Raw genomic sequence first — 16905 nt, 5'->3', positions numbered from 1 at the left:
TTCAAACAAATTCTTCTTCAAAATATTTATTACTTTCAATAAAAAATTATGAAACTGTTTCGTTAAAAATAACTTTCTTTTATAATAATATTTTCAATTTACATAAATAAATTATATATTTATTTTAATAAAAAAATATACTAGTCAAGATATATCTTCAATTTATTGTTGCAATTGTTTCCTTTATAATAATCTTTTGATTTGGTCATTAATTATTTTATATTGTTTTTATTAAATGATATAAGTAACATGGGATGAGTAATATTAAAATAATTTATTTATTTTTCAAAAATAAAGTACACACTAATGAAAGTCTTCCCTCAAATGTTTAGTGTTTTTAATAAAAGATTATGAAAGAACTTTGATAAGAATGGTACCTTCTTATAATAGTGTTTTAAATTTTCAATCCACATAATTAAATAAATAAATAAATTCTTTTGATAAAAAATGTACTAATCAAGGCATCTACAATTTTTTGTTGCAATGAATATTTTTCAATAAATTTTGGAAAGTTCTATAATAGTTTGAATTTGTATTTGTGAAACATTTGGCACTTGACAAAATCTTTAGATTTAGTCTTATCTCTATTGTTAACTTAAGATTTAAATGATTAATCTTTTTTAATCTAAAAATCAAACATGTTAGAAAAAAAACAACTAATTGTGATGTGATCTTAGAAAAAAAAATCAGTGACTGTATTTTCCAAGTTTATATACTTATATACCATCTTCATCTCTTCTTTTTTTAAATAGTCTTTTTACCATCAATAAAAAAGAAATAAACCTAATTTTATTTTTTTATACTAAATAATAATTAATAATGAAATGAAATAATGAAGTGAATACGTATTTCGAAATGTATATCTCTCAAGTGAGTGCATGTTTGTAAATCTAAACACTAATACAAATGATAAGTATGTAATTTAATTTTAATTATATCAGGTGTTTATTAGACAGTTTATATGAGAGATTTCATAAATAAATAAAAGAAGTTTCAATAAAGTATTTTACAAAGAAAATGTTAATTTAAATCTTTTTTCCCTTGATATTATTCTTATGTATCGAAGATTGACAATTAATTATTTATTTTTGGATGAAATATTAAATTGTTGGATAATCTATATCATTTACAATTACTTGCACTCCAAAATATATAAATAGTAATCAATATCATCGCTTTGATTATTTAATAGTTGATAAATTAAAATATGTTAAAAGAAATTTATGAACTAACTTCATATTTATATAGTATATTTAATTTTCGATATTGTATATATCGTGTTCAACTAATATTGAATAATCAATTATAAAATTACATTTTTATTTATAGCAATCATAATTATAAAATCCGCCAAAAAAAATTATTAATTCAAGTATAACAGATTATGTTGTTAATTTTTTTCTTAAATGATGATTTTATGTTTATATATATATGTGTGTGTGTGTGAGAGATATGATATGATTGTAATAAGTGGAACGAGTGCAAGAGAAACCAATTTTGATCTCATTGAGGATTAAATAGTGCAAAATCGATTGAAATAATATTTTTAAAATTGAATACAAATCGGGGTGAAATTTGTCATTTTCTTTGATTACTTTATATATCTCAAACTATGGAGTGAACTTTTATTTTAAAATTTTACGTGTGGTGTTCTATTTTTTTTCGCAAAAAAATATATAATTTTAATACAAAGTTTTATTTTGCTTTAATTTTACTTTTCTGTCGTTTAATTTATTTCATTAACATTAAATTTATAACAATCTTACTTTTATTATTCAAATTAATTTAATTTATGTCAAAGTCTTTTTCCTAGCTTGCTAGTTATGAATGCTAATATATTATTTTTGCGTTTAAACAATGTAATTATTGAATTGTACATCGTTGAGTTGTCATGGAGATTCTCCTTAGGAGAAAATGTTGATATGAGATCTCTTTATGAATTAGTTTTAGCTCGTGATTATAGACCTTATTTATTTATTTATTTAACATTCAAAATCATAGATGTGATGTTAGGTAAATAATGAGTGACAAAGAAAAAGAATTCAAATGACGCGATAGAAATTTATACTAAATATACATATAAAAATGATTGAACGTTTTGATCACACGTTATAAAAAGACTTTGATCAAACTTGAAAAAAAAATATAAAATTAATTATACCTTGAAATAGGTCATATATTTTAGTGATGTGTAAAATTCTCCCACTTAAGCTAGATTCAGTCATTTTTAAAATATTTATTTTATAATTAATGTGACACTCTTTTATTTTTATGTTCGAACTTTGAAACTATATAGATTAGTAGTCAATATTTTCATGTTAAGTACATTAAATGTAATAAAAATAATCACCGACAAATATAAATAAAATATTAATACTATTAAAAATGATCTATATTTCAAATACTACCAAAATTAGCTTATATTTGCATTTATTGTTTGCTAAATTTAATTTAAAGATAATTCTTAGGATCTTATCATGAATTGTACTGATAGTGTTAGATGTGAAGTTATTATTTTCCCTGTTGGTCCATTTGGGTTATTACCATCAAGAGTCTCTTTTTAGATGAGTTTAAAATTTAGACGTAAAATAATTTTGAATAGACTTTAATTAAAATTGAGTTAAATTTTAAATATAATTTTTTAGTGTTTGTTAGTTACCAGTTGTCCATCTAATCTGGACATTTGGAGGAGTTTATAATGTAAACTACAATTGATGTGAAGAAAAAAAGTTGAATTAGTTATGAGTTAATTTTTTTAAAAGGGCTTAAAGAAAATGAAATTAGTTTCCATTGTAGTGTATATGAGCCTATATATACCTCTTGTAGCTCCATATAATATTGTACATCAAATTTTTCATATATTGTTTTAAAACAAAATTATGTTTTGTTTGAAGTTATATAGCAAGTGTATATTATGAGTTTTTTAATATTGTTGAAAATTTAAAGACGTAATTACATTGTAATGTTATGAATTGTATTTTTTGCAATTATTTTATATAATTATGTATATTGAACTTGTAGACGAGCTTACAAGATTATTAGTAGATAAGCATAAATCTACTTTTATGTAATTATTTCAGGTTAAAGCGGGGATGACTTTGTTAGAAAACAATACATGAAAAATGAGATTGAGATAAGTTCGGACATGTAGAGATGCATGAATATCCTAGTGAGAAAGTGTGAGCAGATGACTATGAAAGACTACTAGAGTGGTACAATAAGCGGAAGAGGCATGGATAGACATGACGTGATGAAACTTTAGCTTATCTAAAACATGACCTTAATATGAGGTTATGAAGCGCACAAATTAGAAAAAAAGACTAGTAGATACTTAAACGTTATCTCACTTATCCTCCCACACCAGTAGTCATGAAATCACTCATATAATTTATTATTCTTTAATTTATACTATTATGCATTCTTGCACTTCGATCGTAGTATTAGAAATATTTTTTTCATATAATGCTTTGTCATGCTTCCTTGCTTTCATTTATTTAGTGAAATGATTTTTATTATATTTTTTCTTCAGCCATTGATCTATTAAAAATATCGTCTCTAGCTCCCAAAACAAATGTAAAATCCATGTAACCATATTTATGAGTTTAGTACATTGTCTCATTATGTCTTAAAACACCTCTACTTATTATTTTACATTAGAAAAATCTTATCGCAAATTGTCATTCCATATTTTTTTCTAAGAATCAAATAGTTTTCTCTTTAGTTAATTAAATTCTAATAATCAATAAATAAATTATTACAAAAGAATACACGACTAAAATTATTAAAATATTTAATCTCTTTTTCAAAAGCTAAATTATGCTTTTGGTCAAATGATTTCATGTAATTATGATATAAGACCACTTTTTTTTTTTATAGAGAAAATCTCGGCCGTGATTCCAAAAACTCTTCTCTATCCCTGTCCCCACAGTCGAGTGTTTTGACTTGCAGAAGATCAAATCCCCCCCCACGTAAATGAATCACCCCACCCACCCCCTCTCTATATTTATTTGTATATACTGAAGAGATTGGTTGTCCGATTGATTCTTTTATGATTATACTCTTTTCTTGTCTTACAGCAAAGAAACGTTGAAGACTACAGACACCACATAAAACTCTCTCTCTCTTATTTCCTATTTTTGGCTCAGATTTGATCAACCCAGCAAGTAATTTCCACTTACCCCTTTTTTTTTTGATGCTTTTCTTGGACTTTTACTAGAATAAAGACTGTCATTTTCATGTTTGTGGACGTGTTTGTAGTTTTTGTTAATTTGGGTATTAGGGTTTTTATCGTTTTGTAGATGTATCTTTGTTGCTACAGTGTGGGTCTGTCTTGGTGGGTTTTATTTTGGGTCAGATGAAAAGATTGATTTGGGTTTGACTGTGAATCTGAAACTGGGTGACAAGTGCGACCAAGTAAAAGGGTTGTTTCTGTTTTTGTTTTGGAGTTGTAATTGATGGTTGATGTGTGTTAGTTTCTGAGAAGAAGGGGGTTACTGTTATGATTGTTTGTTGACTATGTTTGAATCTGTGATAATTTTGTCTAATTGACCACCCCTTTTTAAAAAAATTACCAAACTTTGCCCAGTGTTGGAGTAATTGTTTCTTTGGATTCTTCTTGTTTATGGGGCGGGCAAGGTTGGGGGGCTTTGTCATGGGTCCTTAAGATTTGATGCTAAGTAGGGAACTCAACTATTGCCAATTTAATGATTTACTGTTTTTTTTTCCTTTTCTCTAGCCTATTTAATGATTTACTCTTTTTTCTTGCTTGGCCAATTTAATTATGGACTATCATATTGCTTTTGTAGGTGTTGTAGATTCTGAGTTGATTGTGGAAATTGGTTGGTTAATCCATGAGAATGTTGAGTTATGAAGTGTAGACCTGAAAGATGGGGTGTGTTTTGGGTCGGGAAGCTTCATCAGGCTTAGTACACAATGGCAGAGAGGAGAAAAGGGAAGGTGCACATTATGAGAAGAAGAGTCAGAGCATTAGCGCTGAATCCACTGAAACTTTTGAGGTCAAGGGGGCTGAAAATGTAACTGTTGACACTGAAGTTGTGGAAGCCGATGAAGGTGATGAAACTAAGAAGGATGACAAGACGGAGCATGACGGAAAATCTAGGAAAGAAAAGAGAAGGTCGAAGCCTGATCCAAGATTAAGTAATCCACCTAAGCATAAACATGGGGAGCAGGTTGCTGCTGGATGGCCTTCCTGGCTCTCTGCTCATGTTGGGGAAGCAATTGATGGTTGGCTCCCACGACGCGCTGACACTTTTGAGAAAATTGATAAGGTAGCTTTTAAGATTTCTTTTTGTTTTCCTTGATACATTTCAAGTTCTCTCGAGTCCTGAATTAAACTTTTGCTTTTGATGATTAACAATCTGCCTCTGTTTTTCTTAATAGATTGGCCAAGGGACATACAGTAATGTCTACAAGGCGAGAGATACTGTTACTGGTAAAATTGTTGCTCTAAAGAAAGTGCGTTTTGACAATCTAGAACCTGAGAGTGTGAGATTCATGGCTAGAGAAATTATAATTTTGCGACAACTAGATCATCCTAATGTCATCAAATTGGAAGGCTTGGTTACCTCACGAATGTCATGTAGTTTATACCTGGTCTTTGAGTACATGGATCATGATTTGGCTGGACTTGCTGCAAGTCCAGAGATCAAGTTTACCGAAGCACAGGTTAGGATGCTGACTGGTAGTAGTTCTGCTTTGAAGAAGGAGGGATGCGAGTTAGATAATATCCATCTCATTTGTAGAATTAGAGTTTGCTAATTATTGTTCTTTTATTGCAGGTTAAATGCTACATGCATCAGCTGTTGTCTGGCCTTGAGCATTGTCACAATCGTCATGTGCTTCATCGCGATATTAAGGGGTCAAATCTTCTTCTTGACAATTCTGGCATTCTCAGAATTGCTGACTTTGGACTGGCTACTATTTTCGATCCTTCTCATAAGCATCAAATGACTAGTCGAGTGGTTACTCTCTGGTATAGACCACCAGAGCTGCTTCTAGGTGCTACTGATTATGGTGTAGGTATTGATTTATGGAGTGCAGGTTGCATCTTAGCTGAGTTATTGGCTGGAAAACCCATTATGCCTGGTCGGACTGAGGTAATCGCCGTAGTTTGTTATAAATTTTCTGTAGTAATATGTTATAAATTGCTGTAGTTTTGCAAGGGTTTCTTGTAATAGACCCAAAGCGACTTATTACTATTTACAAGGCCCAGTTTATCAACATGAGAAATTCAGCAGAGTCCATTAGGATAATCTATATGCTCAGGGAAAGTGAACTCTCTATAATTGTCAGTTTCAAAAATGAACTCTCTTTAATTGGTTACTATCTTTGGAATGATGGTCTCAATGATAAGAGTATCTGAATTCCGACCCATGGATGATTAGGCTGTGTGCCATTTCTACCAGTATTGCCAATTTTGGAAATTGAATAAAAGCGATCAATTCTGTGAGGAACAATGGTTTTTACTAGCTCTTATTGGATAACAACCTAACAACATTTATAAGGGTGATGTTTGCATACTACGTCTCTAAAATTGAAAGAAAACTGTGGACAGTATGTGTTTTTATCTTTAAATTGATTCTGTTTCTTGCCAGTAGCTTTAGACTGTCTCTTGTATTTTTCTGGAATCAGGAGTACTCTATCTGGGAGATCGTTTAATTAGCATTTATTTTGATACTTCCAAGGCTACAAACTATAGAATTTCTGTGACAAGTATCCCAACTGACTTTAAGCTTGTATGGAATGTGTTAATACACAGGAATGTTTTTATTTCCCTGCATGAGTTATTAACAGCAATTTTTTCTGTCACTAAGGTAGAACAATTGCATAAGATATATAAACTCTGTGGTTCACCATCAGAGGAGTACTGGAAGAAGTCCAAGTTGCCGAATGCAACACTTTTCAAGCCTCGAGAACCCTACAGACGATGCATTAAGGAGACTTTTAAAGATTTTCCTCAGTCTTCACTTCCCCTGATTGATACATTACTTGCAATTGATCCCGCAGAACGCAAGACGGCTACTGATGCATTACGAAGTGAAGTGAGTAGTTTCTGTGTCCAAATTGTCTTGTTCTAATTAGTAGTTTTGTTCTCCTTTCACTGCCAACCATCTTTTGAAGAAAGCTTTTTTTTTTTTTTAAAGAATTATAATATCTTGGGGTCATTAACTCCTTTTGCTGGCACAGATTAGTAAGGTTAAGAGCCTAATTACATGATAGATACTAAAATAGAGGTATTTGCTATGCTTTCTCTAGTGGTAGAAGAAATTTCCACAAGTCTTACCAGGTAGGGCTGTACCAAAGTTATGCTCTCTGTGAGATATAAACTAGTTTAAATGGGTTTGGGTACTATACCTGTGACTTTTATGTTAGGAAGCTCTGTAGCTTGAAGGTATTGGTGTAAATGAGAAATTGCCAATAGCCTCACTTTTTTCTGATGACCGTGGTGTCCAGGCCAGCTTTCGCTCACCTCGACTAATTCCACGAGACACCTGCCACCTCCCATTTGTTATTACAAAATTCTTGCCATATAATTTTGGTTTGGTAATAAGTCAGTTCTGCAGTCGTTCGGTACTTCTAGTACAGCCCTTGGCAGATTTATTTGCTACTTGTGATGTTTTAAGTTTGGATTCTCTGGTGAAAACTTTTAGCAAGTGATCAGTCGTTTGGAACTTTTTAGTGTTTAGTTTGCTATTGGGTTATTTTTGTCACTTGTTTTTGAGTTCAGGTTCGCTGGTGAAAAGTAAAATACGGTATTAAATGTCTGCAGTGAGTAATTTACACTTCGCTTATGCAGACTATTGACTATTCAAAGAAAAGAATAACCATCAGTACTCCCTCTATTAAAAAATGTTCACTCTTTGCTTGCAAATATCCATAGCTTAGTGAACCACTGACCTTTTACAATGTATTTTATTTTGAAACTGGTAACATTGAGATATGAGGTAAATTATAATTTATACTACTGCTCATTTAGGTTGTGAATATCTATTTAGTGTTAAAAGATAATTGTTGTCATCAAGTTTGTAGCCTGTTTGGCCAAGCTTTTGAAACTAAAAGCACTTGTATCAAAATACACAGTAGTTTGTTCTGGAGAGTTGAGGTGTTTGGAATAGTTAGTATAAATTGCCAAGCTTCTTTAAGCCTCAGGCTGGAGCTTAGTTAATGGTTGGAGCTTCGTGAGACCTAGTTTTAATAAGATGGGTAACATCAGACCAAACACTTGACATAAAACAAATTGCTCAATTTCAAGCTGTATAGTGGACAATTTGACCCTTCTCTGAAAAATAGATTATTTTCTTGATCAAATAAATGTAATCTCATTCATAAACATGGCCCAAAACTTGGCTATGTACAAAGGTTGAAGGTTATACCACAAAAGGTAAAGAATCTACAAAAAGAAATGATTCTCTACAAACATCAAATCTTCTATACAGTTGGAACTTGTATGGGTGCACCAAAAGAAAACAAGAGATTGGACGCTACTTCTCAACAGAGAAAAACTTGACTCTACCCCTTCAAAAGCTCCCCTATTTATCTCTCCACAGTCCACACCACCCACATTAATGCTAGTAAAACTACATTCCATGCTCTACATCTTCTCCTTTTCTCCCACTCTTTCAACTGAACATCAGTTCTTTCCATTTAATTGGTCCCAATGGGCTCTTTGCTCCAAATTGATCAAATCAACCCTTAATATGCAAAAAGAGCCAAACAAAATTTGGATGGAGTACAATTTGAACTGTGTTTGATAATCCTTAATGTTCACGGATAAAGCAAAATATATTTGTAATTTCAGTTTTATTGACATAGAGGAGTAGGACAAGTAAGACATCAAATAGTTTAGCTTGAAGGAACAAAAGAAATAATAGTTATGAGCTATTTAACTACTTTTCCCACTGTCATTCTTTCTTGGTGCAGCACTACGTCATTCTTTTTTCTGGTGTTCTTGTATAGCATGTGTTATTGTGATATACCGTGTCTTCTCTTAACCTGAACACATCATTTTAAATAACGTGTTTCACTTGTATTCTTATGCTGTTGCCTTCTTCTATGGTTAATAAAGTTCAATTTCTGCAGTTTTTCAATACAGAGCCATATGCCTGTGATCCCTCTAGTCTTCCAAAATATCCTCCAACCAAGGAAATGGATGCCAAACGGCGGGATGATGAAGCTAGACGGTCAGCACTTTTTACTATTTAGTGTGAACCAGGCAGCTGGTTGATTCCTCACTGTTTACTTTTTTTCATTCCTTCGTAGCAGCCTGTTTGGAGGGTGTTTGGATTGGCTTAAAAGTTGGTCAAATCTAATTTAAGAGTTTTTGACTTATGGAACTGTTTGGCTAATGTAATAATAACTTAAAATAAGTCAAATAAATAAGTTAAGAAATGTTTGACAAGGTTAAAAATAACTTAAAATAAGTTATAAATGACTTAAAATAAGTCAAAAAACCAAAAGTAGGTGCTTAAAAAAAGTAGCTTTTGAGTCAAAAATAAAAAGTCAAACTGAAATGACTTTAAGTCAAAAAACCAAAAGTACGTCTCCCCCTACTTTTATTTTTTGACTTAAAGTCATTTCAGTTTGACTTTTTATTTTTGACTCAAAAGCTACTTTTTTTAAGCCAATTCAAACGGGTCCTTACTTGATTAATGATAATTCTTGTAAGAATAATCTGGTGGCATTTGATTCAAATTTGCAATAACTGAATTTTAAGTTGTTTGAATGCAGCTTTGAGTTTTTGTAAATCTTTATGTTATCCCAAAAATTTTAAGGATTTCCCTTTTTGAAGATTGTGTACCTCAGTTCTTCAAATCTTGAAACTCAAACTAGTCTTAGATCTTAGTGTTTTTGAAATATTTGAAAAACTGAGTTTGAAAACCTTTTTAAAAAAGAAGAAATACTTACTTAGAGAACTTCTCAAATAAACATTTTCTTTAATAAACAAAACCTTCTTCCAGAAACTCAAAATATGAGTTTGCAGTATCTCGATCAAACAACACTTTGGAAATGCTAGAATTTGATATTCAACAATTTTGAGTTCTCGAAAAGAAAATACTTAGAAGTGAAATATTATAATCACTTTACTGCGGGACCTATCATGATCTCGAAATTTAAGTATGCAAATTTAGTACTAAAATTTTTGCTATGTTTTTCTTTAATGTAGAATCTACAAGTGTTCTCGGGTCTTTATGCTGGTCTTGCGTCCTTCTTTAGGATACATTTTACTTTAATATACACATAACGTTGGGTCTTTCATGAGGTTGTTTTGTTACAAGAAATTCTTTGCCCTTAACTCTGCTCAACATTGAAAAAAGAAGAAAAAACAAATAGAAGAACAGAGAACTCAAGTATAAGGATTTCAGGTTGTTGAGGCACCATAGGATAGTAAGGGAAAAGCTTCTGCTGGCCGCTGGGTGTTTGGCTCTCTGTATCTATCATTCCACTCAAGTTCTGGTTTATGTCATTTAAGTTATGCTCAAGTGTCCATGAACTAACATCCAAATATGGGTGGGTGGGTGGGGGTGGGGGGTCGGAAAGAGAAACTTTGGGGTTAATTACCAATCAAAAAGATGAAACTCGTGAAACAATTGAAAAAAGAGAGATAAGATTTGTGTGAAATATTGGAGAATATTATTGAATTGTTGTTTTAATTATTACATGGAGAACCCTATTTGTAGACACTATAATACAATTCCTTTCCAGGAGACTAGAAACTATTGCTATTCTATGTAGGATTGTGTATACCTGTTCTATTCTAACAAGATTCACCATAATATGATCCAAGGAGATTAATTACCAACAGAAAAATGAGTTATGAATGACATGGATTACTGGTTACAAATTTCATGATTATATGTGTGATATTTTAATGTAACATAAAATGCAATAGATGATTTTTATTCTTGCATGTATTGCAACATAAAAAGTCATAGAAGATTTGGAAGCATCTATTTCAACAAGTTATAATACTTCACTTTTGATAAGTAATATTTTAGTTAAATAGAAAAACCATCACTAAGATAATGATAGTAATGTGCAAAAGAGGTATAGAGACGTAGTTGTTAGCTGTGCCTATAGTTAAATTAGACAGCTTGTTAAGATATCCACTTCTTGTACTTTTTTGAGATGAAATCACATGGCTACTAGATACTAGCACTTGTATTTTAATTATGCGTAATCTCAGCTTTTCCTTCAAAACACCTTTGATCTCTCTCTCTCCACAAAGATCCACAAAATACAAGCAACGGTTGCAATCCAAATCCCTAAGGTCTTCTTTACAGCCCAGTATTTTAAGAGTTCTTTAACAGTCTTGGTCATACATTCATGTAAAACATATATATAGTCACTACAGTGTGAAGCAATCAGGAGGGTAAAGAAAAGATATTCAGTGCCCTCATTCTCCTTCTTGCTCAAATAAAATAACTAATTATGTAACAGTTTCCGATGAGGGAAGGTGAGTGCAGCTTTAAAGTTAAGAGGAATGCCATCTGTGTTAGCAAACTAGAAGAGAGAATAGTGTTACTGATCCTAGTAATCTAAGTATGGAGGTCTTGTGCGCACTTTACTTTATCTGGCAACAATATGTCATTTGCAGTGTAGAAATATAAAGTCAGATATCCGTGTCTCGTGAAAAAGATATTTGTAGCATACAGGACTTGCTTGTCAACTTGTCAATGCTTTAGCTTTACATTGTTATTGTACCATGTTTGGATGCAATTGATCTTTTGGAAATCTTATTCTTCTCTCATTGGTTTTACAGTTTCAACAATGTAACTATAGAGGCCATTGATATTTGTAAATTCATTTTTTCCATTTCTAATTAGAAATAACAATATTAAATATTCACTTCTGGGTTCCATCTGATGCTTGTGAAATGGTGACAAGCTGTTCATTCCATCTCATCATGCAGGCTAAGAGCCGCTAATAAAGCTACAGGAGATGGTGCTAAGAGAGTACGCCATCGTGAACGAACCCGTGCTGGCCCTGCTCCAGATGCCAATGCAGAAAATCAAGCTAATATCGACGTATGCCATTGTGATATGTCTCCTTCTTTCTTATGGTTCTGTTATAGTTGAAGCTTCTTATTTTTATTTTTCTGATTTACTATGCCGCACATTATTTTATCATCACTTGTCTTGTTGTTTAGTGTCACCAAGAAAGTTTAAGTTTGAACAAAGTTTTTCATCAACTGTCAAATAAACAGAAATTTGGATGTAAAGTGGGAGATATGAGTAGCTAGTCTAAAGTAGACCAAGAGCAGTCACATAAGTTCTCTCTGTTATGCTTCCTTGGAGACTTATTAGAAGTCTTTGTTCCTTTTTTTCCTTTTACTTTAGCAAGTTTCAGGCTTGGCACTTTTCAATGGCATATAGGCTTCTTTATTTCATCTGTATAATTTTTGGGCCAAGTTTCAGTGGTGTATAGTCCTTCAGACAACGTTATACTCTCTACTTACATGATGACTACTGCATTAGTTTTATCAGTTGCTATGTTTGATTTTTTTAATTGGTATTTTGCCTATCTGTATACTTTGCAGAGGCGTCGCCTAATCACTCACGCAAATGCAAAGAGCAAGAGTGAGAAGTTTCCCCCACCACACCAGGACGGAGGACTTGGCGTTCCCTTGGGTGCTTCACATCACATTGATCCGTCCCTTGTCCCTCCGGATGTGCCATTCAGTTCGACCTCATTCACATATTCAAAAGAACCTGTCCAGAATTGGTCAGGCCCTTTAGTAGAGCCTGCTTCAGCTGGTGGAAGGCGGAAGAAGCATACTGCAGGCGATGCCAAAAAGCATTTGTCAAAGAGAAGATGAGAAGCAACCTTGTTTTGGGTAGCAGCAGAGCGAGAGCTTCAGATGAGTGTTTCTATGGCCTATTCTGGAAATAACATTAAAAGTGGGGGGCTGGCCATGGCAACACTTTGAAGCATTTTGTTATTAATGCATCTTCCAGAGAAGGGTTTATAGTAATGCCCAGAGCGAAGCATTGCTTTCCTTTTCCATTTCCAAATATAGAAGGGTCCTTCTGGTTTTTGACTTCTCAATTTGTTGTGGTGGCGTGAAGCTCCCCAGTTACATGTATATTAGTACTACCAGAGTTAATTCTTTGTGATGGTATGTTCGACTTCTGCAGTTGGTAGAAAATTTTACATCTATATTTGACCGGTGTAATTGCATCTCCTCTATCTTACTCATCGACATTTTGTATAATTCTGCTTGTTCATTGATGGTTGAAAAAGGATAACACCTATTATACAGTTCTTACAGCATGAAATGGGAAGATTGATTCTATGATCCATGCCTGTTTGCGCATAAGATTGGTAAAATTTATCACATAGTGAGCCTTGTAAGGTTATTTTTGTCATAGAAATCATTTTCTCAGAAATTTTAGCTGGAATATTTCACTTTTGTGAGATTCCAAATATATACAAATGTTTAGTTGTTTGTGCGTATTCTAGTTTAATTGAGTTGACAGATGATCTATAAAACAACATCAACATAGATCACATTCCGAGTTCAAATTGTTTAGGACTTCTTGAGTCCACTGCTACCCACGTTGAGTCGACTATTGCCTGATAATAATAATTGTTTTTGTTGCAGTACATGTGCATACACCATTCTCTCCGTCCGGTATTGTTTATCATGTTACGCTTTTTGAAAGTCAATTTAACTAATTTTCAAAATTAAATTAGATCAAAATTAGATATTTTAAAACTATATGAAAAGTATTTTAAATTGCAATTTTTTGTATATTAATATGATGAAAAAATTATATATATATATGGGTCATAAGTTCAAATACTCTGAACTTTTAGGGGCAAAACAGATTTCCAGAACTTGCAAGACCCTTCACAAAATTATCTGGCAGTTGAGTCCGCAGGGCTGAAAACTTGAAGATTTTGAGTAAACTATAGATAAACCCTTCTGGAAAAATGGACACTCATTTTCTGGATAGCCATAAACCCCCAAGAAAGCAGAGAGGAATAAACACTTGACTATGCTTGGCGCCTTTCTTCTTTCATGGCTGCCGTTTTCTACAGCCCCAACAACGCTATCCCTTTATCCCTTCTCCCACCTCGACCCTTTAACCTTCATTCACTTTTCACCTGCACTTCAAGCCTAACAACTACCAAGAAAACCAAATGTAAGCACAAACCCTCTTTGTTCCTTCAGAACCCTTCAAAATCTCATCTTGTGCAACCCCCTCAGCAATTTAAGGACTCTAACGGGTCAGTTGATTCTGAAACTAATTGTATTGATTATGCCAATTTGCTTCGGATTTCTGTTAGGTGTGGTGATGTTGAGCTTACCAAGATAATTCATTCTTCACTTGTCAAATTTGAAGAAGAGGATGTTTATTTAAAAAATGCTTTAATTGCAGCTTATATCAAATTGGGTTGCTTGAATCTTGCTGAAAGAGTTTTTGATTCGCTTAGGAGCCCTGATGTTGTCTCATACACTGCAATTATATCAGCTTTTGCCAAGTCGAATCGTGAAAGAGAAGCCTTTGAGCTGTTTCTTGAAATGAAGGATTTAGGTATTGAACCAAATGAATTTACATATGTTGCTATTTTGACTGCTTGTATTCGTTCATTGAATCTTGAGTTGGGGTGTCAAGTACATGGTCTTGTTATCAGATTGGGTTATTCGAGTTATACTTATGTGGTCAATGCACTTATGGGGTTGTATAGTAAGTGTGGCTTGTTGGAGTTTGTTGTTCTCTTGTTTAATGCTATGCCACAAAGGGACATTGTTTCATGGAACACTGTGATTGCTTGTATGGTTGAACACTCCATGTATGATAGAGCATTTGAAATGTATAGTGAGTTATGCAGAAATAAATGCTTGATAGCTGATCATTTTACTCTTTCGACGCTTTTGGCTGCATCTTCTCGCTGTTTGGCGGTGAGAGAAGGGCAAGAACTTCACAGGCATGCTCTTAAACGAGGATTTCATGGCAATTTGAGTGTGAATAATGCACTTATAGGCTTTTACACTAAGTGTGGAACCTTGAAGAATGTAGTGGATGTGTTTGAGAGGATGCCTGTAAAGGATGTCTTTAGTTGGACTGAAATGATTGTGGCATATATGGAATTTGGGCACGTTGATTTGGCGATGGAGATTTTTAACAGTATGCCTGAGAGAAATTCTGTTTCTTATAATGCTCTTTTGGCTGGATTTAGTCAAAATCATGAAGGGTTTAAGGCACTGGCGTTGTTTTGTAGAATGTTGGAGGGAGGAATGGAGTTGACAGATTTTACATTGACCAGTGTTGTTAATGCTTGTGGTTCAGTGATGGAGAGGAAGATAAGCGAACAGATTCATGCGTTTATCCTCAAGTGTGGTTTAAAATCAAATGATCGTATTGAGACGTCATTGATTGATATGTGCACGCGGTGTGGGAGAATGGATGATGCTGAAAAGCTATTTGATGATCTGCCACTTGATCATGATAATTCAATTGCACTGACATCAATGATATGTGCATATGCTAGAAATGGACAACCAGAAGAAGCTATTTCTCTGTTCTTGGTTAGACATTCAGAAAAATCACTAGTTGTTGATGAAGTTGCATTGGCCACTATTCTCGGTGTTTGTGGAACACTAGGGATTCTGAAGTTAGGGGAACAAATCCATTGCTATGCCTGGAAACATGGTTTAATGTCTGATGCCGGTGTTGGGAATGCCATGATCAGCATGTACTCGAAGTGTGGTGAAACGCAAAGTGCAGTTAAGACCTTTGAGGCTATGCCTACACATGATTTAGTATCATGGAATGGTTTATTGACTTGCTATGTCCTTCATAGGCAGGGGGATGGGGCATTGGATACGTGGGCGAAGATGGAGAGATTAGGAGTAGACCCCGATTCTATCACTTGTGTCCTTGTGATATCAGCTTATAGACACACTTCCACAAATTTAGTTGATTGTTGCCAAAAGTTCTTTTCCTCTATGCAATCCTCATATAACGTAAACCCCACCTCGGAGCATTATGCAGGTTTTGTAGGTGTCTTAGGCTATTGGGGTCTGCTCGAAGAAGCAGAAAAGATAATTAATGCAATGCCGTTTGAACCAAAGGCTTCTGTTTGGCATGCTTTGCTTGATGGTTGTAGGTTACATGTGAATGCTATCATTGGAAAAAGGGCCATGAAGAATATACTTTCCATTGTCCCACAGGATCCTTCTACTTTCATACTAAAGTCAAATCTTTACTCAGCATCTGGAAGATGGCAGTGTTCGGAACTTGTTAGGGCGGAGATGAGGGAGAAGGGTATCCAAAAAATACCAGGACGCAGCTGGATCATATTTGGCGACAAGGTTCACTCCTTCTTTGCTAGAGACAAATTGCATTCACAGTCAAAAGACATATACAGTGGCTTACAAATACTTATTTTGGAGTGTCTGAAAGCTGGATATGTACCTGATACAAGTCTTGTGCTTCATGAAGTAGAGGAGCATCAGAAGAAAGACTTCTTGTTCTACCACAGTGCAAAACTATCTGTAACCTTTGGGCTTCTTATGACTAGACCTGGAAAACCTGTTCGCGTTATGAAGAATGTGCTTCTCTGTGGTGACTGCCATACATTCTTCAAATATGTTTCTGTTATCACCAAGAGAGATATACACGTAAGAGACGCTTCAGGTTTTCATCATTTTGTAAATGGTAAATGCTCGTGCGGGGATAATTGGTGCTGAGAAAAGAGATATTTTGATATTTTTAGCTGTAGTCTTACATTGTTGTTTTCAAGATTTTTGTAGCTAATATTTTTAAACCTGTTGTTAGATATACAACAATTAGAATGTATTTACACCATGTAAAGAACTTTTGATCAATCAGTTTAACAAAAATTCTTTTCTCTGGTCTATAAAGTTTGAGAAAAGCA

The 16905-nt window shown here is 33.5% G+C and overlaps 2 protein-coding genes across 7 annotated transcripts; both read left to right on the top strand.

Annotated features, from left to right (window-relative positions):
* The first annotated feature begins 3832 nt into the window (after window positions 1-3832).
* On the top strand, window positions 3833-13317 carry LOC101249862 (probable serine/threonine-protein kinase At1g54610). Of its 4 annotated transcripts, none has more exons than XM_004230094.5 (8): window positions 3833-4163; window positions 4806-5288; window positions 5401-5685; window positions 5799-6116; window positions 6834-7061; window positions 9100-9200; window positions 11930-12044; window positions 12557-13317. In XM_004230094.5, the coding sequence occupies exons 2-8, from the start codon at window positions 4887-4889 to the stop codon at window positions 12833-12835; spliced, it is 1728 nt and encodes a 575-aa protein (XP_004230142.1). In that variant the 5' UTR covers window positions 3833-4163; window positions 4806-4886; the 3' UTR covers window positions 12836-13317. The 4 variants fall into 4 exon arrangements, with proteins under 4 accessions (XP_004230142.1, XP_010312274.1, XP_010312276.1 ...); XM_010313972.4 differs by having other exon boundaries at window positions 4162-4676; XM_010313974.4 differs by lacking the exon at window positions 3833-4163 and adding an exon at window positions 4250-4421.
* A 515-nt stretch (window positions 13318-13832) lies between these two features.
* Window positions 13833-16891, top strand: LOC101259005 (pentatricopeptide repeat-containing protein At5g03800). 3 transcript variants are annotated; one of them, XM_026032452.2, is made up of 2 exons: window positions 13846-14250; window positions 14403-16891. In XM_026032452.2, the coding sequence occupies exon 2, from the start codon at window positions 14546-14548 to the stop codon at window positions 16715-16717; it is 2172 nt and encodes a 723-aa protein (XP_025888237.1). In that variant the 5' UTR covers window positions 13846-14250; window positions 14403-14545; the 3' UTR covers window positions 16718-16891. The 3 variants fall into 3 exon arrangements, with proteins under 3 accessions (XP_004231252.1, XP_025888237.1, XP_010312264.1); XM_010313962.4 differs by having other exon boundaries at window positions 13863-14310; XM_004231204.5 differs by having other exon boundaries at window positions 13833-16891.
* The last annotated feature ends 14 nt before the right edge of the window (window positions 16892-16905 follow it).

Source organism: Solanum lycopersicum, chromosome 1 (assembly GCF_036512215.1).
Source record: "Solanum lycopersicum chromosome 1, SLM_r2.1".
NCBI classification, from domain to species: Eukaryota; Viridiplantae; Streptophyta; class Magnoliopsida; order Solanales; family Solanaceae; genus Solanum; species Solanum lycopersicum.
This window is presented reverse-complemented; position numbering and strand designations above follow the sequence as displayed.

Coding starts and splice junctions, on each gene's coding strand:
- LOC101249862 (XM_004230094.5), top strand. CDS start 4,887: ATGGGGTGTGTTTTGGGTCGGGAAGCTTCATCAGGCTTAGTACACAAT. Junction 5,289..5,400: donor CTTTTGAGAAAATTGATAAG/GTAGCTTTTAAG, acceptor TTTTCTTAATAG/ATTGGCCAAGGGACATACAG. Junction 7,062..9,099: donor CTGATGCATTACGAAGTGAA/GTGAGTAGTTTC, acceptor CAATTTCTGCAG/TTTTTCAATACAGAGCCATA.
- LOC101259005 (XM_004231204.5), top strand. CDS start 14,042: ATGGCTGCCGTTTTCTACAGCCCCAACAACGCTATCCCTTTATCCCTT.